This window comes from Nuphar pumila, chromosome 10 (genome assembly GCF_984573655.1).
Source record: "Nuphar pumila chromosome 10, dmNupPumi1.hap1.1, whole genome shotgun sequence".
NCBI lineage: Eukaryota > Viridiplantae > Streptophyta > Magnoliopsida > Nymphaeales > Nymphaeaceae > Nuphar > Nuphar pumila.
Window position 1 is genome coordinate 43,362,618 of NC_143258.1, and position 27,853 is coordinate 43,390,470.

Consider the following 27,853-nt stretch of genomic DNA (forward strand, 5'->3'; position numbering starts at 1 on the left):
GAGAGGGAAAAGCAAAGGAAGGAGAAGGAGAACGATGAAGAAAAGGAAAGACAAAGAAAGAAGCAGAAGGAGAAGGAGGAGAGGGAAAGGCAATTGAAGAAGGAGGAGAAAGAGAAGAAAAGGCAATTGAAAAAGGAGGCAGAGGAGAAGGAAAGGAAAAAGATGATGAAGGAGTATTTAGCACAACGAAAGAGGATAAGGCAAATGAAGGAGGCTGAGGAGAGGGAAAGGCGAAAAAAGAATAAGGTGGAGAGGGAAAGGCAATTAAAGAAGAAGAAGGAGGAGAAAGAGAAGGAAAGCCAAATGATGAAGATGAAAGAAAAAAGGCAAAGGAAGATGCATCAAGATGAGAAAGAGAAAAAAAAGCAAAGGAAGGAGAAGGCAGACAAGAAAAAGAAGGAAGGACATAGGAAAGAGAAGGAGGACGAGGAAGAGAGTGAAAGGCAAAGGAAGGAAAATGAAGACGAAGAAAAGAAAGAAAGACAAAGGAAGAAGAAGGAAGACAAGGAAGAGAAGGAAAGACAAACAAAGGAGAAGGAGGACGAGGAAGAGAAGGAAAGAGAAAGAAAGAAACATGATGAGGAAGAGAAAGAAAGAGAAAGAAAGAAGCAAGATGAGAAAATAAAGAAAAAAAAGGAAAAAGCATACGATGGTCGTGAAGGATATAAGAAAAGAAGAAGTACAAAAGCAGAGGAAGGAAATAGATGAAGAGGAGAAAAGTGTGACCAAGGTACATTAATCACTACTGTATGTCGTGGTGTACTGTTGTAGGTATTATTATGTATAGCGATTACCATGAATAACGATTTCTCTGTATAGCGATTACTATGTATAACAATTATTATGTATAGCGATTACTCTGTATAGCGATTAATGTGATAGCGATTACTTTGTATAACGATTATTGCAATAGCGATTACTATGTATAGCGATTAACTGTGATTTGATATTTTGTGTTACAGGCAGGTCATAAGAGAAGCAGAGTAGCAGGTGAAAAGCTAAGAGGGCGGTGTAAGTGGCTTGCAGTTTTGTCGTGGTTCAGAAAGTTGAGTGAATATCAGAAGAACCAATTACGAAAGATGCACTTCGATGACCTTCTAGACCAACATTATTTTGAAAATTGCTAGAACACCATGACCCACCTGGTCAATAAGTGGAACCATAAGACGAACACGTTCCAGTTTAGGGTTTTTGAGATGACCATGACCCTAGAAGATGTGGCACGAATTACGGGTCTTAAGTGCTATAGAAGTGCTGTCCTAACATGGGATTTAAACTATAACCCAAGGGACAATTACATGGCCCTTCTAGAAATGGCGTAAGTGTATTTCTGGTGGAGGCAATTCCTCATCGATGAAAGTTCATTTTTTTCGTAATAAATGAGAAGGCCGGTCTGCTGTATGTGCATCTGAAGCAGCTGACCAAGAGTTGCACGACTTCCTTCTTTATTTTTTTGGACTAACTTTATTTTTCGATTGTTCTGGTTCGAGAATAAGTTACTTGTGGCTGCAGTTCTTGGAAGACTTAGATGAAGTCGACAACTGGGCATGGGGTGCTGCTATGCTCGCACACTTATACAATCAAATTTACCGTGCGTGTAGGGGTATGAAAACCATCAGGGGGGTTTGGCCATTTGTTCAGGTATTTGTTTATTACATATTTATTGTTTGTGGATTAAGCTCGTTGAAGGTTGTAGTCTTACTAATACATTATTTTTGTAGGCCTGGACTTGGAAGCATATTGTCGCCTTGAATCCTTAATGTGGCCCTGCGGTTTGCGGTTTTTTCATGATTAGCGCGTGGGCTTTAATAAATGTCAAGTGCAAAAATGCTCAATTCATTTTAGATGGACTGCAATTAAATGAGGTAAATGGTTTAAAATTGTTGTAATGTTTAGCATTCTTAAGTTATCATCGCTTTATGATTTTGTCGTTCTTAGTACAAATCGTTATCTCCTATGCATCTAACTTTCATTAGCGTAAATCGTTATATGGTTTAACATTCTTAAGTAATCACTGCTTTAGGATTTTGTCTTCCTTATTAAAAATCGCCATCGCATTTGCATCTAACTTTCATTAGCGTAAATTGTTGTAATGTTTAGCATTCTTAAGTAATCATCTCTTTAGGATTTTGTCTTCTTTAGTACAAATTATCATCGCCTTTGCATCTAATTTTTATTATCGTAAATCATTATAATGTTTAGCATTCTCAAGTAATCATTGCATTTAGCAATTCATTTAACTTAGTTCAAATCGTTATTGCATTTGCATCTAACTTTTATTACCGTAAATCGTTGTAATATTTAGCATTATCAAGTAATTATCGCATTTGACAATTCATTTTTCTTAGTACAAATCATTATCACATTTGCATCTAACTTTCATTACCGTAAATTGTAATGTTTAGCATTCTTAACTAATAATCACATTCAACATTTTTTCTTCTTTAGTACAAATCGTTATTGCATTCAACATTTTGCATGAATAATTATGTCTATATCTAAACCATAATCTTGATTGTACAGGTTGTGTGAAGACCTTATGGGGTGGAAAAGGGGAAGACAAGGATGACGAGGTCGTTGCCAAGGCTGCGAGACTGTTTGTTTGTGATATTTGGCCCTTTAGCAAATGTGAAGCCGAGATGCAACATGGTAGTCGAGTACTCCTACAAGCTGGATTGGGATAGTCGATACCAAAATTGCCTCTGACATTAAAAAGAAAGATAACTGGAACAAAGGAGGTGTTCATGCCATACCATATGATTATAAAGCACAACAATATGACCCCAACTATTTCAAACAATATTGGCAACCCATGCGTGGAAATCGACAGATTGAGGAGAAACAACCTGAAAGTGAGGTCACTCTTGTCCCCAAGCATGTCGTCCTCCAGCATAGATGTAACGTCCATCGTGTCCATTTGGCGAATACTATGATTCCATTTATTATAGTACACGATAAGGAGCAAACACAACTTCCAAAGGAGAAGGTATTGTCTGACCAAAAGTTTGCGATGCTAGAGAGTGAGAATAAGGAGTTACGGAAGGATGTGCAAAATTTGAGTAAACAAATTGGGTCTTTGGTTAAGATGATTACCAGTGGGTTATATAAGATCACGGGAACAAAGAGGCCACAGAATAAAAAGACTCTACCAAGTGCAAGCAAGAGACGAGTTATATGTTTATCTGAGTCATCAAGCGCAAGTGAATAAACATATGTGATTTATGTATCTCGATAATTCTATGTTGTAATTCTGACATTCTTTGTTGTAATTATATAATTCTTTCCTTAATAAGTGTAACATAGAAATGCCACTAACTCTTTCATGATTTGTACTTACGTATAGCGATTAATGTCTTAGGGTTTATTATGTATCGTGATTCTTGTGATAGCTATTACTCTATATAGCACTTAATATGTATAGTGTTTAGGAAGTTACAAAAATTTGTACTTATATTTGCTAAATTGTATAGAGATTACTAGCTTAAAGTCTATTACTTTTAGCATTTCTTATGATAGTGATTACTTAATATGTCGATTACTCAGTATAACACTTAATATGTATAGTGTTTAGGAAGTTACAACAATTTGTACTTATATTTGCTAAATCGTATAGCGATTACTAGCTTAAAGTCTATTACTTTTAGCATTTCTTGTGATAGTGATTACTTAATATGTTGATTACTCAGTATAGCGATTATGAAGATACCATTGTTTGTACTTACGTTTGCTAAATTGTATAGCGATTATTGGTTTAGGGTTTATTATTTATAGTGTTTCTTGTGATAACGATTACTTAGTTTAGCGATTAATAGGTGTAGCGATTATGCAGTTACCACGATTTGTACTTCCTGTGATAGCAATTATAGCGATTACTAGTTTTGAGTTTATTATGTATAGTGATTCCTTTAGTTGCAAGAAACGTCGCATGACATTAGTATAGGGTTTAGGATCTGACACGCTACTGATGTTATGCTACGTGTCATTCATTTACACGTACTAACATCATGTCGATGATACTAGCAAATGAAACATCTTTTAATTAATGCGCAATGTAATTTATTTATTTATTAATATTCTTTTTGCATGATTTTTGAAAACTGGCGGGATGTGAAACAACCTGAACAATAAATGAATGAATCGTTGTGTTCCGCAAGGCACATAAGACGTTTCCTTTAATAGCATGGAACAGGCGACATTTCATTTAAAGAAGAAAATGAGCCTTTCCTATAACTTGCTTCGTGAGCAATGAACAGAAAAAACGATGTTTCCTCTAACCTCCTTCTAAGTGCAAGTTGTATCGATGTCGAAGAATGACGCTACGATTCAGTTGAACTTTTGCAAAAAAGGAAACCTTTGATTTCTATAACCTGCTTTACCTTTTTTACGTCGTTTATAATTCATTTACTGAATATAATGCTACAATTATTTTACTAAATATTCAACTAATTTCAGTGCAGTATCTACAAAACAAGGTGCAAGAAAACTCAACAAAGTGCTCGAAGAGAACATCGACCGGATGCGAGATGAATTTGCAGGACACACTATTAGTAATTTTGTACATATGAAATCACTCTCAGTTATACATTAACGTATGTCATGGGTATGTATATTAACAAATGCACATTTGTTCTAAACAGACTATACACGATTTTATCATGTATATTCAAAGCAAGGGAAGAACCATGTCGGTCCGCGTCGTCACCCTTTATTTTATGGTATATCGGTTATCTGATATGTTTATTTTGTCATTTTATTTACTAATGTAGCTTCATGTTTTAAACTTACTATTATTACTGTTCCGTTCAACAGAGTATTGTCCATCGAATGCCATACGCGGTTGAATTTCTAGATGGAATACAATACTGGGGTGACGATGACCAAATGACAGACTTTTTTTTCAAGTAAAAAGGTTTGTGACCATATCGATTTGTAAGATGTTAAATCTATTTAATATCCTGTTTTGATTCTTAATACCGATTTTAAGCTATCAATAGGAATTTGCATATCGATTTAAGATATTGTTTTGATTCTTAATATCGATTTCTATGTTGATTCTAAATATCGATTTTAAGATATTGTTTAGATTCTTAATATCGATTTCTATGCTTATTCTTAATATTGATTTAGGATATTGTTTTGATTCTCAATATCGATTTAAGATATTGCTCTGAATCTTAATATCGATTTCTATGCTGATTCTTAATATCGATTTAAGATATTATTTTGATTCTTAATGTCAATTTCTCTGTTGATTCTTAATATCTACTTTAAGCTATCAATAGGAATTTTCATAGATGTTGTTTTGATTCAATGCTGATTCCTAATATCAATTTAAGATATTAGTTTGATTCTTAATATCGATTTATATGTTGATTCTTAACATCGATTTTTATGGTATCAGTACACATTTTCATATCCATTTTTTAAGATATTTTATAATCGATTTGCAGATATTGATTCTTACATTGTGGCAATCATAAAAGCATTGGGTCTTATACGTGTTGGATGTACGAGAACAAAAATTATGGCTATACAACTCCTTGGACTATGACATTGGTGTAGACTGTGACATTGTGCATTTGGTAAGTTTCTATCTTTAAGATTACCCTATCTTGTACTGTGACCTAAAATTTACTTGCTTTTGCATAAAACACACATTGGATTTTTCAAAGACATGTTGGATGTCGACATTGACCCGTGGAAGCTTCACGTCGCAGAGGATGCTTCTTTACAAAATAATGGCGTCGATTGTGGCATCTTTGTAATGAAGTATATTGAAGCAATATACTATGGACGAGCACCAGAATTCACTGTTGTATGCTGTACACTTAAACATTATTTATTAACCTATATTATTGATTACTACATTTTTATATTGTTCTCATTTTTATTTTTTTTCAAGATGATATACCTGGATTCCGCAAAGAACTATGTGAGGAATTGAATGATTTTCTAGTTGAGGATGATACAAAAACCAAGACTGCAAGATTACCTAGAAAGCTATGAAGGATGCGAGACCCCTAGGAGTAAGAGAAAGTCATTTGAAATGTCTACCTGTTCTCAAGGATAACGTGAAGATAGTTACGTTCTACTGCTGAGAGAGAGAGAGATCAATTTTTTGGTTCAACTTTCAATTTCCAATTTTTTTGTGTACAGACATTTGTAACAAATTTTGTAAAGACTGTGTACAAAATTCACATTGATCCATAAACCAAAATGACAAACCTGGCACACATGTGTTGAACACGCAAATCACCACCTCAAGCGCCCAAATCGCAATAATATAAATTTTGCAACAATTTAAGATATTATATCAATTTTTGTGAGATATTGTTTTGTTTGTTAATATCGATTTGTAATATATTATGCTGAATTACCGTATATAGATTTGTAAGATATTATGTGTTTTCTAGTGTCGATTTGTGAGATATTGTTTGGTTGTTAATATCGATTTGTAAGACTATGCTGAAATGTCGTATGCCGATTTGTAATATATTATGCTGAATTATCGTATATCGATTTGTAAGATTATATATGTTTTCTAGTGTCGATTTGTGAGACATGATATTTTTGTTAACATCGATTTAAGTTTAGCACACAAATACTACTAAACAAATTGTTGTAATGATAGGCGTTCGAAAATAAAAATCAAACAAGCGTTTAGCGTTATGTAGCATGAAAATCCCACTAATTTGCTTTTACGAGATGTGTTCCTATCGCGATTTACATAATGATTGATAAAAGTATAAAACAATTTGCACAAACATCGACCGTGCAATTTTACCGCAATTTGTACACATATACAATGCGATTTTTATTCAGATGTGGCCGACATAGATGACATTGTGTAAATCGTTATACCATTGCGATTTACATAATGATGTCTGTCTTTTAGACAATGAGCTTTTTCTAATTGAATAACACATACCATCGCGATTTACACAATGACGTATAAAGGTTATGTGCTATCGCGATTTGCTTTTACGGGCTATGTCTATGTCAATGATATTTCCTAATCGCTTTTATGAGCGATTGGGGTTTAGGGTTTAGGTTTAAGGGTTTTGGGTTTTACTTCAACGATACAAATCACTAATCTTGTATATGATTTTTATCGTTAATCCCTTTACAAGCCTTTGTACACCGCATACATCGCTAATACCGTTTGTGATTTTTATTCACATAGGTGAGCATAACAACGATTTCTTAACAATACACATCTCTAATCGCTTATTGGATTTTAATTTACGAAAGGCAAACATTACAAGCCTTTGTATACCGTATACATCGCTAATCCCTTTTGCGATTTTTATTCACGTAGGGTGAGCATCACAACAATTTCTGAACAATACACGTCTCTAATCGCTTATTAAATTTTCATTTACAAAGGGCAAACATTACAAGCTTTTGTACACTACACATATTGCTAATCCCTTTTGCGATTTGCATTCACGTAGGGTGAGCATCACAACGATTTCTGAAGAGTACACATCTCTAATCACTTATTGAATTTTCATTGACGAAGGGGGAACATTAGAAGCCTTTGTACACCATATACATTGCTAATCCCTTTTGCGATTTGTAAGATATTATGTGTTTTCGAGTATCGATTTGCGAGATATGGTTTTGTTTGTTAATATCGATTTGTAGGCTATTATGTTGAATTTCTGTATATCGATTTGTAATATATTATGCTCAATTACTGTATATCGATGTGTAAGATATTATGTGTTTTCTAGTGTCGATTTTTATGATATTTGTAGTATAATTTCTATTGTATAATTATAATAACGAATTATAACATTACAACACAGAATTATCGATTTACAACAAAGAATTATAGAGTTATAACAAAGAATTATCGATTTACAACAAAGAATTATAGAACTACAACAAAGAATTATAGAATGCTAAACATTACAACGATTTATAAGATATGAAAGTTAAATGCTACAACTATTTTGAAGCTGAAGAATCTACACACAATTCCTGTGTTGCGTTGCTTGCTTTTGAATTGAACAGAGCCTGTCATGAAACAGAACAATATCAGACACTACATTAAGTTCAACAAGAAATGCTAACATCCTCCCAAAATTGTTACATACCAAAAGACTTGTCATACTCATGTCATCGTTTCACTCAAACAGGTCGGGTCGATTGCAGGTTCCAACATTGTAGTGCACGTCTGTATGATATTGCTGCATGTTGAAAATTACACAAGATATTAATAGGTTGTACATAATACAATTTACATGGAAAGCAATATACTGTATTACATACATTTTCATGCGAATGACTTAGTTGCTTAGAAGTTGGTTGTTTCTTAGACATTTTCTTGTCAACCAATTCCAGTGCACCCTTTGTCCTCTGACGATTGCGATCAGAGACAAATTTTCTTTTGATACTCTTAGCTAGGTTAATATTCCCATCATAATCTACAACGTTTACTCCTGACTTGTCGAAGATGATGTTTACGCTTCGACGTAACTTCTCACAAGGGTCAAAGAAAGCGTATTTTTTACCTACGTTGTTTGATCCTGTTTTCTAGGATTGATCTTTACGAGCTGCAACAAACTCATGGTAAATTAACTACACTTTTTCAAGTAATTCCCTTGACACATTTCTCATACATACATAGGCTTCTTCGCTTTTTGATGCCAAATCTGCAACATGCATAAGTGACCTACATAGTTGTTGGTAATGGGAGGCTATCTGACACTTCTCATCAACACTAGATGAACTGACATTATTTGTCTCTAGCAGTTCAAACTTTACTTGTCTCGTCCATCTTCACATTATATATGACTCGGGTATTTCTTGTATCTTCTCTTGATTAAGTGTCTTTAATGCATGACAACATAAAATACCTTTGAATTCAAATATTTTGCATGTACATTCAACTATTCTGTTGTCAACATTATACCTAACATGTACTTCTTGCCTTTTGGATACTCTTTGCCATCTCATACAATATGGTATTTATGCACATTCTCATATTGCATACGTCATTCTATGTTGCAATTCATGACCTGTATAACCTCCTTCTTAGTCCATTCAAATACAGTTAGTATATACAAATATGCAGGTTGCGTCAATATTTTTATGCCCAAAGTTACAGGGCGGGTGTTGAAGCATTTCACATCTTGTTCAAGCTCATTCTGTCTAAAACCGTCTACAAATAATTCATACTGTTTCATGAAACGAAACATTGTTAAACATGAATACAATGTTTTTTTCAGTGTGGCATGCATAGATTCAACTCTTTGTGTGCTTATCATACCTGCACAAAAGTATTGTCTTCCATATGTCAATGCCCACTTCTCTTTGTCTGCATATAAATGTTGTAACCACACACAGTCTTCAAGGTCGTACATCTGAATCATTTGCTCCCAATCAGACATAAAGGTGATCTCGTCTATGCTCTCAAGTACACACTGTCTAAACTTTTTATCAAACCCTGTCTTCTGATTAAAAATGTGTCCTATGTTCTTTGCTGCATTTTGAAATATATGCCACAAACATAGGCGATGATATGCATATGGCCATACATGAGACACTGCAGCTGCAATTGCAATTGCATGATCACCATCTGTAAGTACAACTCCAGGGTGCTTCCTATTCATTACTTGTGTAAATACTCTGAACAACCATTCAAAGGTTTCCTTGGTCTGGTCATACAAAAAAGCACCACCTAATATGCAACTCAGTGAGTGATGGTTCACTCTGACAAACTACGTAAATGACCACTGTTCTATATTAATCTTCACTATCATATAAAAAACAAGCATATCATTGAAGCATTCATAATCCACTATTGACTTTGAATCTACCAAAAACATATTCACAACATACCCATCTTCATCCAGTTGCATTGCACTAAAGAAACCAGGGTCAATGTTTGATTTTTTCTGTAGGTAATCAACCAAAAAACATATTCCTCCATTCTTCATGTTTTCTTACCTCTTCCTTCTCAAGTGGTTTCTTAGATCCATAGGTGTGAATGGTACATTCTCGCGACCATCATCTACATGCACGCATAAATTGTATGTCTTTCTTGGTGCAATGCCAGCGCTATCAGCTATTTCAGCAATTGCAGCATGCGCTTCAATTACTTTACGATGTAACCTTAACATAGAAGTCATAAATGAAGCGGCTAATTCATGGTTATGATCATTGATTAAAGTACGAACTACATATTTCTCATTCGGAAGTCTTCTTAACACTATTCTTGCTAGACAACCACATCTTGAATCTGGCTTGCTCCTTGTTAGATTTCCACTTGACTTCTTCCAACCTTGCTTGGAACAAACATATGTCTTTCTCACCATGACACCCTGTGTATTTTTTCTCCAAGAATACCTTCTAACACTGAAGCCAAAGTTTTAAGATATAATCATTGTAAAATTTATATGCAACTTCCTCATTATTAAACTGCATTCCCTCTACGAGAACAGAGTCAAGTGTACTACCATGTAGACTTGAGGTGCCTGCACCTTTGTCAATTGCACTGTCATGATCGTCTACCTTATTATCGATTTGCATTTTGTCTGCTGGAATATTCAAGTCAAGAGTGAATCCAATGCCTTCACCCTTCTTATCATGTGCATCATTAGTGCACATATTCAATTCTTTAGGTGCGTCGATAGTACGGATGTCCGTTGCTCCATGACTTCCTAATGATTGAGATACGTCATCTTCACTGCAACTAGCTGATATGCTCAACACTGTCATGTGCAAAATATCAATTTGCATTAGCCAACGTATACATTTACTACGATTTATTCAAGATGCATATAACAACAACTACTGATTAGTTAAGCACAATATATTACAAATCGATAGTAACAAACAAAACAATATCTCACAAATCGATAGTAGAAAACACATAATATTTTATAAATCGATATACGACAATTCATCATAATATATTACAAATCAATATTAACAAACAAAATAATATCTCATAAATTGATAATAGAAAACACATAATATCTTACAAATCGATATACAACAATTCAGCATAATATATTACAAATCGATATTAACAAACAAAACAATATCTCACAAATTGACAATAGAAAACATATAATATCTTACAAATCGATATACAATAATTCAACATAATATATTACAAATCGATATTAACAAACAAAACAATATCTCACAAATCGTCACTATAAAACACACAATAGCTTACAAATTGATATACGATAATTCGACATATTATTACAAATCAATATCAACAAACAAAACAATATTTCAAAAATCAAAACTAGAAAACACATAATATCTTACAAATTGATATACGCCAATTCAACATAATATATTAAAAACAGAATAATATCTCACAAATCAATATACATGTTACTACAACCGCAATTTGTGTTACATTGCATATACTAAGTGAATAGACAATACCGGATGGGGTAGAGGCCCTTGCTTGCATATGTAACCAAACATTCTTGTCAACAGGTCCCAGCGTCTTATAAATGTCTTTAAGTTTCCAACTGTTGAAATGATAAAATCTACCTGAAATAACAAAACAACGCCTTAATGACACTCACGATGACATATGTTCTTCAACAATAGCACGATGATATGGAAAGGTACTCATGACGCTTTAATGGCACTTGTTGGAATGTTTGAGCTTTATTGTTTTTTTTCATACTGCCCAATGAAAATAAAGAAGAGAAGACTGTAAAAAGAGATGGTCGACAAATCCCCCTTTGACGCCCACCAATGATCGAACCAATCATTCGATTTATAGTTATCTCCATGAGGTAGGAACAAACCAGGAAAAGTTTTTTATCTAACACAAGACAGAAAGGAGAAGGCGACCATGTGTTGTAGGATAAGCTAAAAACAAAGGCGGGACATGCAAATCTATATACGCGGAGCGGGAGGACATTTTCGTCCAATGCATATCTATCTTACGAGAGGACATTTCCGTCAAAAGCATATCTACCTTTTTTATATGTTATTTTATTATAAAGTCATTGTGGGCAACATTGGCATATGAATTATTGCGGGTCCCAAGATATTCCTTCGTACACATAGGAACACACAAATTTGTGTTTTGGGGATAACACACAACACCCTCCCTCCTGCAAGAGAATCGATCTTGGTGGGCTCTCTTCTTGAGAAGGGAAACAAAGTCTGGTGGCGGTCGTGGTTCTCTTTGAGCTCATAGAGTCACATTTCTCTCTCTAGAAATAGTTGTCTCTCTCCCATGTTCAGCAACAAACCTACCTCCAGAGGGGGAGTGTTTCTTCCTTCGAGGGCGGAACAGAAGAAGGTCGAGGTGGATAGTAGTGTCGGCCGTGGCCATCTCCAATGCCCTACAGAAGGAGGTGGATCAAGGAGTTGTTCGAGGAAGCCAACGAAAGGTGCCAAACCACTCCCACAGAAGGCGTCCCCTTCACCCTTGAGGATTTTCACACCGCCCTCAGTAAGTATGACTTTGGATCCGAAGTGGTCCCCAAGGTTCTCTCTGGTGGTTAACTGAACCAGAGTTTCATTTAGTGGTTGAGGGCTTGTGGAGTTTAAGGGTTTATAAAGACAACTATTATATGATGCCAAAAGAAGATTTCAGGCCTAGCTAAAGATATTAAGCTTTCATATGATTGCTGAATAGGAGTTAGAGATCTTGTTACTATTCACCCTATTATCTTCCACAGAAGGGTTGTCGGATGCGCAGTTGCAAGGGTTGCAAAACAGACTTGTTGATTGAATGACGTTATTGAAACGTTGAAAGCTAAAAGAAGAGTTGAAGTGGAAGCAACATGCTCAGGTGAAATGGTTGGCGGCAGGGGATGAAAATACTCATTTTTTTCATTCCTTTGCTTCCGATCGATTTAGTCAAAGTATCCTTCACTTGATCACAATTGATGGGGGTGTTGCGAGAATGGCAGAATCTTGTGTCGATCTTCAACTATTTTGAGAAGCTTTATTCTATTCAGCCAAATACGGGGGTACTATTGGGCATGAGTTATTCCCTTCTCTTCAACCGGATTAGGTCTTAACCTTGCAACGTAGGTTTTCGAAAGCAGAAATCATGAACACAATTAAGGATTTGTCAGGTTGGAAGACACCGAAAGTAGATGGTTTCCCTGTAGATTTTTCCAAAGTTTTTTGGAGAATAGTGAAGAGTGATTTGTGTACAGTGTTTGATGAGTTTCATTGTAACTCTAGACTGCCCAGGCAATGTCATGTTGGACTAATCTCCCTTATTCCAAAAGAAAGCGCTGCCACTGATATTATGTGCTTCCGTCCTATTTCCATAATGAGAACCTTGTATCATATAGTCGTAAAGGTCTTAGTATCAAGACTCAAATTGGTGGCGTCTAATCTATTTTTTGATTATCAATTTGCTTTTATTCCTAATAGGAGAGTTCAACAAGCATATATTTTGGCTTCAAAGGTCATTCATTCCATGCACGTGAGTGGTAGTCCTTACTTTGTGTTAAAGCTTGATTTTAATAAAGCATATGATTCTCCGTACTGGCCTTTTCTTTTGCAAGTGGTGAATCACATGAGATTCAGTAGCCGTTTTTCCAGATGGGTGTCAGAGCTCCTTACCAATGCACAAGCCATGGTGTCCATTAACGGGATAACGGGTGAGCAATTTTTATTATGGTGCAGCCTACAACAAGGATGTTCGTTATCTCCGCTTTTGTTTAATATAGTGTCCGAAGGACTTGCAGTGATTCTTAGACGCACGCAGATAAGAGAGCTTCCTACAGTCGTTGGATATCCAAGGGTTTTCTGAACATATTATATAATATGTAGATGATATGATAGTCTTTGGAAGGGCTTCACTGCAGTAGATGCTTCACGTTAGGCTTCTTCTCATGTGTTTTGCAGCTTTGTCTGGGCTGAAGCTCAATGAAAATAAGTGTTCGGTCACGCTACTGAATGATGATCTGACCAGTCAAAACGCGGTGGGAAAGATTTTCAACTGCGCTTTAGGGCCGTTGCCGATCAATTACTTGGGGTTCCCCTTACAAGTCAAGCCAACCTCTATAGCATCATGGGCACCGGTTATTGATAAGGTGTATCTTAAGCTCCAGTCTTGGCGTGCTAGATATTTGTCTCTTGCAAGTAGAATTACTTTGATCAGGCATGTTTTGTCTGCGATTTCAAAATTTTTCATGTCGGTTTATGTCGTGCCCGTTAGCGTTGAGCACCAACTTAAGTGCGTCCTATCAAGGTTTTTGTGGTATGGTGTAAATGGACCTTATAAGAGGCACTTGGTGGGATGGGACTCCATCGTTATGCCAAGGACTATGGCTGGCTTAGGAATATTTGCTTTGCATAAAAGGAGTGTGGCATTGGCTGTGAAGCAGTGTTGGTTGGATCATACTTCATAGGATGCATGTGCTAACTTCCTCCAACTGAAATATGGTCACATCGATTCGCTTGCAGTTCATCAAGGGGCTCGTGGTCCGTACACATCACATTTGAGAAAAATGTGGTTTAAGGCATTACATTTGTTTCTTGGTAGGGATTTGGATGTGGGGGTAGACGGATCTTGGCTTCAATGGGTAGTCTCTAATGCGGGAGTTTTCCAAGTCTACAAGGTCTACCATTCTCTTTTACCTCCAGGGCTGGGTTGGCTCCTCAAAAATGCTTTATAGGCGAAGGAACCATCTCCGAGGACCAAGGTATTGGCTTAGTTGATTCTTCATGACCGGATACAGACCCATAACAACATCAAGAGGATGGGTTTTCAGTTTCCCAATTGGTGTGTGCTTTGTCGACAGGCTGAAGAAACTACACATCTTTTTTGGTCGTGTGCAGTGTTTCAAGAATTGTTTTCTAAAACTTAGAGGACTCCATCAGTTGTTATGCAGAAGGGTCGCTTCACATTGGATTGTATCCTCGACCCTGCTATAATTAGACGCGAAAAGAAGTGGAGGAATATTTGGAGAGTTTGATTATTTACAGTGTGGTGGTTCATATGGATGGCCAAAAATGATGCCACTTTTCAGGATGTCTCGTTCAACCTTAACCATTTGACTCATAGGGTCTTGGTTGATGTGTATGATATCCTCTGCATACACCTCAAAGACATGCCTCTGCCACCAACCGATCCCCATCTAGATGTATGTGGTCCTTGATGAGTTTTCTGTTTGTGTTCGGGTTTTTCTGTTGTTTGTGTTAATGGTGTTCTCATGTTGTTGTTGTGCTTGTGCTTGTGGGACTCAATGCTTTGTTGAGTTTCACTTTTAAGTAATGTTGATCGCTTTTCGTCTCTCTCTCTCTCTCTCTCCAATTCTAAGTATAAAATGATGAAGGGGGACCCATCCTTTCAAAATTTTGAGATTGCTAGCTGTTTTTTATGAAATTCATGCACCATTATAGTTTTTCATTTGTCTTAATGAATAACATCATAATTAGTATGCAGCCCAAACTCAACTTCTTTAGCACAAATAACAATTTGCAAGAAGCCCCACAAGTTATACATGACTCAGAATAGTTTGGTTGAACTTCAAAGCAAGAGCTTCAGTTGGTGCTTCGTTGTTGCCTTCCTATGTGGAGGGAGCTCCTGCTCCTGAGTCAGTAAGCAAGCTAGTGGTAGTGGGTAAGTCAGTCATGCTTGCCTTCCCTATCGGTCACTCATGCCTGCCTTCTCTATTGGTCAGTCAGTCAATCCCTCCTTCCCTTCTGTCATTCAGTGAATATCTTTGGTGTCTAAGGGAGAGGATTTCAAAACCAACGATGATCCTATCCTAAAGAATAAGGAGTCAGATTTCTTTGGATATCGAGGATTTGAAAGAGCAAACAATTATGCCAGTAGGAAGAAGTCTTCTATAGAAGGAAAGCCTATTACAAGTAAGCTGAGAGGAAAGATCTCCAGAGATTCTTATCTCATTCTATTCCAGTGGCTCGACCAGTAACCAATGGCTAAAACTAAAAAATCCATGGGTTTTCGGTAGAACCCCATTTTGACCAAGTTGCGAAACCTCCAAAAAGAAGCTATTTTTTGCACAGCTTGTGTAGGTCCCACTTGTATATCGAAAGCCGAAGAAGCATCATATAGGCTAGAGTTCCTACATTCTTGGAACTCCATGGACCAAGATCTGTTTTCATTATATGGGAAATACCAATCTACTTTAGTAGATCATATGAATGTAGAAAAAGCTTCTTTTTTGAAGGAATTGGAAACATCTCTTTTCCTTTTTCATTTACCCAATTCATATCTTTGTTTTGTGTGTTCCCGGGAGGAATTCAATCTTTTCCATAAAGGGATACCACCTAAATAACTACAGCCACAGAGTCGAATGGGTCAGGAAGAAAGAGTCTGAGGTCGAATCGGACGACATACATCTTGGTTGGTCCCATCACCACTAGAGACTAGACATCTATAGAATCCAATTTCACCTTATAGTAAGAGATAGACACTATGAAATTTCTTCTATATCTATCTTCACAAAAGCACTCTGAGAGTGTGACGAAATGGCGCTCAAACGACTTGCATTCAAAGAGTTGAAGTCCTCTGTCGAGTGGAGAACGTCGAAGGATGATCCAAAAGCTTTTCGTTACAGGTGGCGAGTTGCCTTAAGATAATTGGAAGCAGACCTCAACATGTAGGAAGCACTCACGAATGCAAGGGTATGTCGGAGCAGATCCTTATTCTGCGAGACCACATTATGGTCTAAAATCCTGTTATGACGGGTTATGGCTAAGTCACTTTTTGAGTCATAAGAGTGCCAGGGAAGGGAGGGGATGAAGTGGACGCCGATTCAACATGTAACCAGATTTTTGAACAAAGGGTACTGCTTAGGAATAGAGAGAAATTGAATTATTGGTTGTCGCCTCCGAGCCAAGTTTACGACAATGGACATCAAGGCGCCTAAAGGATGCCCGTTGGAGTTATTCGCAGATCGCCGTGGCACAGTTCTTTTGAGACTACTTTGTCTGTTCTGGGAAGAAAACATTACCATTGTGGACTACTAAATAGAATATATGAGAGCAACATTGTTTGGGAGAAAGTACTTTTATGGCGCAACAATGATGGAGGGTTTTTATAAAGAAGAGCATGGATTGTTTTATTGTTAAACGTATTTGAACTTGTGCCCTATAGCCCGTCTATCATGAGAAAAAATAAACGCTGCCACAGTCAGAATGGAGATATCTTCTAATCTACCTATATCGGAAAACCTTTCTTTTAGAACCTCCTTTTCAAAGAAAGAAGGGTGTAGAAGAAAGGCCCCCAAAAGTGGAGGAGCTTATGTAGAAGAGCACCACGGTGAAGGTCCCGACACATGGGGGATTACTCAATTGCTCGTTCGGTAGGTGGAGCTTTTGTTGAGTTTTCATGTGTTCATCGTTTGAGTTTGGTTTATAAAGAACAATATATGATTGCCTTGAAACCGAAAACAATGACAACTAGTATATAAGTGAAAGTGTGCACACACACGCACAAGAATGCAGGTAACATGGTTTGGTTGGTCAGGCCTACGTCCATGGGTAAGCTTTCTCTCCTCTCCCTCTCTCACAAATTTTCAGAGAGAGGAGATTACTTTATATAGAACTTTGAAGGTACATCATAAGTATGAACAACTCTTTTACAAATAGAATTTTTCTTGCAAGAGAATTCCTTGACAATCAAGGAGACTTCTCTCTTAACGTTTTCTTTGTTTCCAATTTCACCTTTCTTTTTCTTCTATTGCTTATCTTGAGAATATTCCTTAGGATTGTAGTCCCCTCCATTGTGTGAGTTGTTTTCCATGTGGGAATTCTCCCAACAAGTGGACCCAATCGATCTTGATATGGATTGGATCCAACCCCTCTAACATCACCCTCAAGCTAAATGGGCAGTGGTGCACATGAAGCTTGAAACACAGATCAATGAATCTAGTTGTTGACAACGGCTTCGTGAGAATGTTGGCTATTTGATCCGTTGTTGAGATGTAATGAACACAAAGTTCCCTTTTGAGAATTCGATTACGAGCAAAGTGAACATCTATCTCGATATGCTTACTGCAATTATGAAGTACCAAATTAGTTGTTATATAGGTGGCACTGATATTGTTACACCATTGTATCAGTAAGGCTCCAGAAGGGTGATGAAGTTCAACAAGAAGTTGTTTGACCCAAGCTACTTCTGCAGTTGCATTGGCAAGGACATGATATTTCATCTCTGTACTGGAAAAAGCAATGACTTGTTGCTTACAAGAGTTCCAAGAGATCAAGTTGGTATCGAGAAAGATAGCAAAACCATTGATAGACTTATGGTCATCAGGGCACCCAGCCCAATCAACATCAGAATAGGCAAAAATAGCAGAGCAACATGACCAAGAAATGAGCAGACCCATGTTCAAGGTGTGTTTGATGTACTTGACACTCCCCTTCAAGTTGATGCGTGTGAATATCTGTCACGTTCAACTTGGATACCAAAAATCTGAATTGATCCCTTATGAGTGCTTTTGTGAAGATATTTGTGATTTGCATCTTTGTAGGCACAAAAATGGGCTTGATGGTCCCTGCTTGTATCTTTTCCCGGATTAGATGGCAATCAAGTTCTATGTCGTTCGTGTGTTCGTGAAACACAGGTTTTGACGCAATATGGAGTGTTGCTTGATTATCATAATAGAGATTCATGGGCTCATCACGTGTGAAGCCAAACTCAGCTAATAGAGCCTTGAGCCAAATCATTTCACAAGTGGTTAATGCCATCGCCCTGTATTCTGCCTCTATGGATGACCTCGCTACTGTATTCTACTTTTTTGTTTTCCATGAGATTGGGCTGCCTCCGATTGTTACAAAATATCTGGAGGTGGATCTTTGGGTCATGGGACAGCTAACCCAGTCAGAATCACAATAAGCTTCTAGTTGTATTTTGCTTTTAAAAGGCAGAATGATGCCATGTTCGGGTGTGGACTTCAGATACCTCAATATTCTTATGGCTACATGATAATGTGGTGTTCGTGGTGCTTGCATGAACTGGCTTAAGAGATTAACATAGTACACTATGTCTGGTCGTGTAACTATCAAATATATTAGTTGGCCTACCAATCTCTGGTATTGTGACGAATCATCAAATAACTCCCCTTCACCATATGTGAGTCAGAGTTTTTGATCCATGGGAAAATCACTTGGGGCAGCTCCAAGAAGTCCTAAATCAGATAAAATATCTAAGGTATATTTTCTTTGGCTTAGAAATATCCTTTCTGGTGACTTGGCAACTTCAATACCCACAAAATATTTTAGAGGGCTCAAATCTTTAATATAAAATTGTGCGTGCAGAAAAGACTTCAAAGAAAGAATATCTGGATCATAATTTCCTGCAATAATAATATCGTCGACATATACAAGTACCACCATGATTCGAGAATCACATTTCTGAGTGAAAAGGGTGTAGTCTGCATTAGATTGGATAAATCCTGCATAAAGTAAGGCATGGGTCAATTTGTTGAACCAACTGTACGAGGACTGATTAAGCCCATATAAAGACTTTTTTAGGAGACATACTTGATGCTCCCCTTTGCGATGGATCCCATCTAGAAAATCCATATATATCTCTTCATCAAGGTCACCATGAAGAAAAGCATTGCTGACATCAAGCTGGTGTAACCGCCATTGAGAAATGGAAACGTGATCAAGAAGACATCGCACAATAACTAGTTTCGCAACAAGAGCAAATGTTTCATGAAAATCAAATCCTTCTACCTGTGTATAGCCCTTAGCGACGAGATGTGATTTGTATCTTTCAATGGAACCATTTGCATGTCGTTTGATTTTGAAGACCCATTTACACCCAATTGGTCTTTTATTTGGTGCCAGCGTGACCAATTTCCATGTGTGATTGTCCTCAAGTGCTTTAAGCTCTGCGGTCATTGCCGCTTGCCAATTTGGATTCCGAACAACTTCACTAAAATGGCGTGGCTCTTGGTCAGATAGGACTGCACTAAGGAACGCTCAATGGGAAATGAAAAATTTGTGAAAGTGTAAATAATTGGTGATGGGATAAAGAGAGGTAGAGGACTTACCATTTGAGGTGGGTAGAATGCTGGCATAATTGCACACAAAGTCGGTCAAGTAGTGAGGTCGGGTGTGGGGTCGACTTGAGCGACATAGTGGTGGAAGAGACGATAGAGTAGGTGAGCTGATCAGGATGGATTCAGTTTGTGGTAGACTAAGGGATTGTGATGGTGAAAGAAAATCATCGGTTGCTTCATTAAGTATAGGTGAAGGGAGGACAAGGTTAGGAGGGATTGGTGAGGTTTCATAATTTCTAAAAGGAAACTCATTTTTATAAAAGATGACATCCCAGCTACTAAAAGACTGATGAGCATCGAGATCAAAAACTTTATAGCCGTGTTGACCAAACGGGTAACTGATAAATATGCAACGTTTAGCTCGTGCAAAAAATTTATCCTTGTGAGAATTTGTATCATGAGCATAACAAAGACAACCAAAAACACGTAAATGTTCATAAGATGGAGGTTTATGAAAAAGCATTTTATATGAGTTTTTTCCATGAAGTTGAGTGGGAATACAATTAATGAGGTAGGTGGCAGTGAGAATGCATTCTCCCCAAAAATGAATTGGTAAGCAAGCTTAAAAATGCAAGGCTCGGGCAACCTCAAGAAAGTGCTGATGCTTGCACTCAACATGCTCGTTTTGCTGGGGGGTATTGACGCAAGTGCGTTGGTGAACAATGCCATTGCCAGAAAAAAATTGCTGCATCATGTGAGAGAGAAATTCCGTACCATTATCCGTACGAATTTTTTTTATGACCAACTGGAATTGAGTTTTGACCATTTTGCAAAATTTAACTAGGAGAGAATAAGTTTCAGATTTAAATCTCATCAAATAAACCCATGTGCAGCGGGAAAAATCATCTACTATGGTGAGGAAGTATCGTGCACCGGTGTGTGATGGTGTAGCGTTGCCACCCCAAATGTCCACATGAATGAGGTCAAAAGGGAAATCACTCTTAAAATTATTATCAGAAAAAGGTAAACGTGATAGTTTTGCACAGTGGCATGCATCACAAATATGTAAAGGACAATTGATTATAAAATTACGATCTCGAGCTAATTGAGCAAGTCACTCCTTGGATGGGTGACCAAGTCGTTCATGCCAAAGAGTGTATTTATTTGGGGACGTGGCATTCATGGCTTGAGAAGAAATGGTAGGTGTGTGGAGGTGATACAATCCGTCGTGCAAACTACCCGCTCCAATCAACGTCTTCTTGGCTAAAAAAAGTTGGGAAGAATATGGCAACACAATTAAGAGAGTCAATGAGTTTATGGATGGAAAGAAGGTTAAATTGGAAATTAGGAACATAAAGGACATTGTATAAAATAAGGTCTTTGGAAATGTAACTTGTAACGTGTATAGTTTGGCCATTAGGTAGTCTAACTGGTTTAGAATTAGGGAATGTATGCACGTCACAAAGCAGTGATAGGTCAGATGTCATATGATTGGATGCTCCGGTATCTATGATCCAGAGAGCAGAATAGGGATGATTACCAGTCATGTTAGCGGTTGTCGTGTTGAAATCCAGAGAGATAAGCGACACCAATTGCTTTATTTGTTTCTTGGTCAACGTGGATGTGGCATCGATTTGAGTATTACTTGCTGTTGTAGAGAGACATGCCTTGGTGCCAGTGACAGTTTGTAGAGACTCCTTTGAATCGGATGACTTCGTATTGCTCTTTTCTTGCCGGAGGTGTGGGGGATAACCGTGAAGCACATAACACCGTGCTTTGATGTGGCCGAGCATGCCACAATGATCACATTTAGGTCATCCATGTCCTCGCCCTTGTTCTGCTGATCGAACTTGTGGCCGATTGACACACATATTCAGTGTGGTGGAATCGACTTGATGAATAGCTTATTGAAATAAGTGTTGGCTTTCTTCTTGTTGGACCATTGCATATACCTTGCTGATGCTGGGAATTGGATCGATGGCTAAGATTTGACTCTTGATGGTGTTATATGAGTCATTCAAGCCAATGAGAAATTAGAATATTTTTTCCTTTTGATGATACAAACTATGTTCCCATAATGCCCCACAAGTGCAGTTCGGTATGTCCAAATAGGACTGCAGTTCATCCCATATGGTTTTTAACCTTGTGAAATATGTGGACAAGGAATTTTGTTCTTGCCGGTGATCTGATATGAGTTTTTTTATGTGAAAAATGCGAGCTGAATTGCCTTGAGAGTATCATTCTTCAAGATCGAGCCAAATTGCTAGAGTTGTGTCAGCGTATATAATGCTGCTAGCAATTTCTTTTGTGACTGAATTAAGGAGCCACGAAAGGAGCATGTCATTACATTGATGACATGCATGATAGCTTGGGGCTGATGCGGATGGTTCAGAGATGAAACCATTAAGAAATCCGAATTTATTTTTTGCATTGAGTGCCATTTTCATGGCTCGTTTCCAGGTAGCGTAATTATCGCCATTCAAGAGATTAGAAACAAGGATAGCACCTGGGTTTCAGAATGATAAAGATAAAACGGTGAACCTTCAATGTCAGAGGTTCGTCTGATCGTGCTCCAAATGAATCGTTGGATGATCCTTCGTTTGCCATGGAAAAATTGATGGTTTTATGGTTTCACAATGGTCGTAACGCAGAGGATGAGTGATAGATGAGTTTCTAAAGGAAGCAGTGGCACAGGAGTATCACCTGCTCTGATACCATGTGAAGAGGTAATCCTCTGATTTCTTTCGTATATTAAATTGTTACCTGAGGTAACAATATATAGAGTTTACAACAGAGTAAAAAAATGAAGTAAAAAAGAAAATAATCTTCATAGATAGGAATGACATCATATCTAATCCAAAATCCCAATTGACACTAACCAATTCCTGGATTAGAGTCAATTGATTGATCCTCCAATATTTTAGTATTATCTGATTTCATGATTTTCTCTTGACACAATCTGTCAAACATCCTTGATTGAGTCAAATGATTATACAAAAGGTGGGTTTTCATTAGCTCCTTTGGTTAATCTATTTCTTTCTTTTTTCCCTTAATAATTTTCATGTGTTTCTAAGTTTCATATTCTGTATTTTACCTATTTCATTTTCCGGTGCTCAACTATTTTCCAAATATACCAATATCTGAAGTGGCACTCTTTGAGGAAATAGTTAATTTGGGCCTTGTAGAACATTTGCTTCCAATCATAAATAAAGCACGCATGCTGCACATAGCAGTTGAGACTGTTCCTTGGAGGCTTGGACTACTTGAATATTAAATGTTGCTTTTCTTTTTGCTTTCTAACTTTTCATTTGGTTATTAATTTTTTAGTTTTCCTTCATTTTTGTTTCTTTTCGAAACTTCACCAAATGTGCAGGTTCACCAGCTTAAACTGTGACCTGCATCTAATTATTTGCATTAATATATCCCAGGTTGTCGGCGGTAACAAGGGAGGGGTGGTCGCTGTTGTACAGGGTTTACGTGGCTTCATTCCGTTTTCACAGATATCATCGGTTGGTGTTTTTCTCTCTTTCCTCTTTCACTGCTCATTTTATGTGAGCAACATGGTAGTGGCACAATTTGCAAAAACTTGTTATCTGGATGAATATGTTTCACTAAATTTCAAGTTGCAACGATTATATGGTGGACTTGATGTCTTGTACTGCTGGTCTAATACCATTTTGACAACCATCTGCATCCACCAGAAATCAACGGCTGAAGAACTCCTAGACAAAGAGCTGCCTCTGAAATTTGTAGAAGTTGACGAGGAACAGTCCCGGCTTGTTCTAAGTAACCGTAAAGCCATGGTAGATACTCAAGCTCAGCTTGGAAATGGATCTGTTGTGATTGGTACCGTGCAGAGTTTGAAAACATATGGTGCTTTTATTGATAGTGGTGGAATCATAGGACTTCTTCATGTCAGTCAGATCAGTCATGATCGTGTTTCAGATATTGCCACCGTCTTGCAGCTTGGTGATACTCTGAAGGTAAAAAGTTTTTAATGCTCGTTTAGTTTTCATTTTCTGAAGGTTTAGTTATTGAAAATTTCGCATCTAAAAAGGTTATGATACTGAGTCATGATCGCGAGAGGGGCCGAGTGAGTCTGTCTACCAAGAAGCTTGAGCCAACCCCAGGTGACATGATTCAATCCAAAGCTTGTCTTTGAGAAGGTAACTATTGTCAACTGGTCCCTTTCCCAGCTTGGAATTGTGGATGTAGTTTTACAAATTACTGCCCCTTGGTAGGCGGATGAGATGGCTCAGATCTTCCGGCAAAGAATAGCTCAGGCAGAAGCAATTATATGGCTCGGGCTGATTTGCTGAGATTTCAACCTGAGGTAATATCCTTTCCATTCTTTTGTGCAATCAATAAATTCTCCTCCTGAAGATTGATTTATTTATTTTTCCACTAAAACTATCAATACAAGCATGAGCTTGCTGACATGCAGAATCCTGTAATGGATATTATCAAGTTTTCCCATTGGACTGCAAATCATTGGTTTCTACTGCTATGCTTAAAGGAGTTCATATTGGCTTTCAAAAAATATTTGCAATTGAAAATCAGTGGCACGTATACTATCAAAAAAACGAAAAAGAAAATCAGTGTGGCACATATTTCTGAACCACCCAATTCGAGCAGTCTACTTCATGCGAGCATCGGCTAACAATTCAGCCGTTAGTTTCAACATTAAGTGTACAGTGACAAAATTTAAGATGACAATTAAATGGCTGCCAATTTCTCATGAGAAATTTCAATATTTTATATTTCAATATTTTATATTTCATATTTTATCTTTTCAAAAATTAACAAATTTAACATTTATGAAAAATATAAGTAATAACCAAATTTAAGATGTGTGGGAAATTTAAGAAAGCATTTTTTCCCTGAAATTCTGCCCCAAAATATAAATATTTGATAAAATTATGATATTTTCATTTAAGCAAAAATATTGCAATATTTTCAAACCCATGGGTATGTGTCCCTTGCAGCGAGGCTGAAGCTGGTTGTACTCTCTGGTGAGCGACCTCGGTTTTTAAACCTTTGAGAACAGATATTGGACCGGGAAGAGGGGGGGGGGGGGGGGGGGGGGGGGCGGGGAAGTAAAGTAAAATCACCATATGAGTGAGGTGGCTTTCTCTGTTTATCCAAAAAAAGAAAGAGAGAAGGTATTGTGATGTTCTCAAAATATCACGATATTGTTGGTGTTTAATACGGGTGACAAAATAGCATTTTATTTTTGCAACTCTTGAATGATTAAATTTGGTGTCTTAAGCCATCTGTCTTGCACAACATGAAACGGAATGTTCTTAAGCCTTCTCTTGCACAAAATGCGAGTTTGCCTTTAGTTTGAATGCTAGATTTTTTTTCTTTTTTTAGGTTCCAAATGCTAATGGTGAAGTCCTGTTGTTGCAGAGTGAGTTGACCTTGAGCTCCAATGGGATATTAAGTCCACTGACATCTGATTTGCCTGCTGAGGGGCTTGATCTAAATGATGTGCCATCAGTTGAAGAGCTGTAAATATGACCATGTTCATCTTTGTCAAAGAGCTGTAAATATGACCATGTTCATCTTTGTCATTACTTCTCCATGGAAGGAAAGTTTACTGATTTCTAGGTCGTCTTGAAGCAATTTTGGCAGCTTCATTCAGTTCCACGATGTATGTAACAAATGAAACACAGCTTGTTTCAGAGGCCAAAGTATTATTTTGCTCCGATTTCCATATTACCGCATCCATACATGTAACAGTTCCTGCCCTGTAGTAAAGGGAATAGTGAGGTTGCAATATCTGTTCGTTTTGCATTTTCAAGGATATCTATCATATCATACACCATTCATTGAATTTTCTGTTTTTTGGAATGTGTATGGAGAGAAGTTTTTTTTTTTTATACGCAAGCTGGGGTTAGGCAGACCCCGACCAGTTACACAACATACCATTGGGTTTTGAACTTGCAACGTCTCAACACATGGTGACGCGCACTAACAGCTCCTACCAAACAAGCAGAGCCCTCGTTGGTAGAGAAAAGCTTCTTTTCTTAAAGTGAATTTTGTGTATTTTCCTTCCCTAATTAGTTATTGCAGTTAGTCTTCTCTTAGTTTAACTCAACAGGTCAAAATTTAAGAATTGAACTGCGGCTCACCAGTTTTGGACTTGCAACTCTTCGAAAAGTTAAAACCATATTCAACATTTTATTGTAGCGAACAGTGGATTTAAAAATCTCTTTTTGGCAACTCTTGAGTTGATCATTAGTGTTAGATTACTCAAAAGCCATAATAGCTTTCTTAGAACGTCTAATACCGCTTTTTACCCTAAGCTAGTGCCAGAAAGAAAAGAAAAAAAACCCACCAATTACCTTTATCATTTGAGAAGGCAAATCTAGTGATAGATATATCCTGAAATAATATTCAATTACTATTTTTCTGATTCATGGATTATGTAATGGAAATGAGCTTCTACTAATGATGATACAAGAAGTTTTTTGAACGTTTGATACTTTTGTTTATGGTCTTCAAAACAAGTTTCATACCAGTAGCTAGAAGCATGACACACAATACAGCAGGTGTAACGACTACCAATGCAACTATGATATAAAAAACTTGAACTGAAACGTGACCCTAAAATTGAGCACATGCATAGGTTTTTAGGACCATGGAGTAACACCCTTTTTTGAAGGTCGATGTAGACATAACAAGCACAATTATCAGCACCAAAGCACATAAAAGCCGTTTGACCTGCATTGAGAAGGTTGATGATTCCATAAAAATGGTTCATGGTATCTTTAGTTTAAGAGCATATGCTTCCTTTACAGAGAAATGAATAGTCATTTAGATACAAGATCCACAACTCCATCAATCAATCAGTATTAACCATGATTTCCATAGTTATTATCATTCTTTTTCTCAACGGTGTATAGTTGTGTGAATGCAACGAACGTACCCTAAAATTGAAGGCATTCTTGAAGCCATTGTACCTCTAATAATGTACAATAGTTCCATTAAAGAAGACGCGCCCCCTCAAAAACAACACATGGGACCTCAAAGGTCTGGAAGACGGCAATGATCGTCTTTATATACGTGCCTCACGAATCTTCTTGTTTGCCACCCTTCTTTCCCTTCTTCTGCCTCTGTTTCAGTTGCGTGAGGCCAGCAGCTGTGATCTTTGCATTGCCAATTATTGCTGCAACAAGTTCTGGGTCTGTACATGCTTTCATGAGCTCCTTTTCCCTGCTTATCACATCTTGCATATGGGCAAACAGATTCATTGCAGTTTTTGCAGCTGCAGACATCAAAAATCATATCAGAAATTCCAATCACATGTTACAAATATAACTGGAAACAGTCTTTATATGTCTGACAGGATTACATTGGCAAAGCCACAAGTCAATCTCATTGATGTGCTGCAATCAAACATTCTATCACTAAAAATGAGCAGAGATAACAAACTCATGAGTTAAACTAAACTAGATCCAATACAATACATCAAAAAGATCCCTGAAAATATCGTTTGCAATACTGCAAAAGCAAAATCTAGCAAGAGCAAGTGCAAAACCTTGTACTGTGCTGGAACCAAGCATGAACATACCAACCAAACACTTTACAGGCACATTCAAGATAGATGCACTAGCAGGGAAGCAAAAGGAAACAAAAAAAGAGGAGGTCCTTTTCTGATGGGTAAGCTGGGATAAGCTTCAATTGGGTGCTACCAAACTATGAAAGATAAGTTGGTGCATCACAAGCACAGGAGTAAAACTGATATCCTGTTGTACTGCCAGCTGCACATGGTAGGGTAGCTTTTGGATATATTAAGAAAAAAGAGATCTTGAAAAGAAAACTTTGAAAGCTTCACAGATCATAGCAAACAGCTGGCAACACTTTGCTTTTCAATCCTCATCTGGGTCAGCCTATTATTTTCATATCTT

General features: G+C 37.3%; 1 protein-coding gene and 1 pseudogene across 2 annotated transcripts in view; one reads left to right on the forward strand and one right to left on the reverse strand.

The window, feature by feature from the left end:
• The window catches only part of LOC149826761 (small ribosomal subunit protein bS1c-like), a 31,172-nt pseudogene extending 5,485 nt beyond the window's left edge, over positions 1 to 25,687 (forward strand).
• Positions 25,688 to 26,660: 973 nt separating this feature from the next.
• The window catches only part of EMB1441 (zinc knuckle (CCHC-type) family protein), an 85,381-nt gene continuing 84,188 nt past the window's right edge, over positions 26,661 to 27,853 (reverse strand). For both annotated transcript variants that reach the window (XM_090018971.1, XM_090018970.1), the window contains exon 14: positions 26,661 to 27,210. In XM_090018971.1, coding sequence (XP_089875097.1) covers positions 27,014 to 27,210 — 197 coding nt within the window. In that variant the 3' untranslated portion in view covers positions 26,661 to 27,013. The remainder of the gene's footprint in view (positions 27,211 to 27,853) is intronic.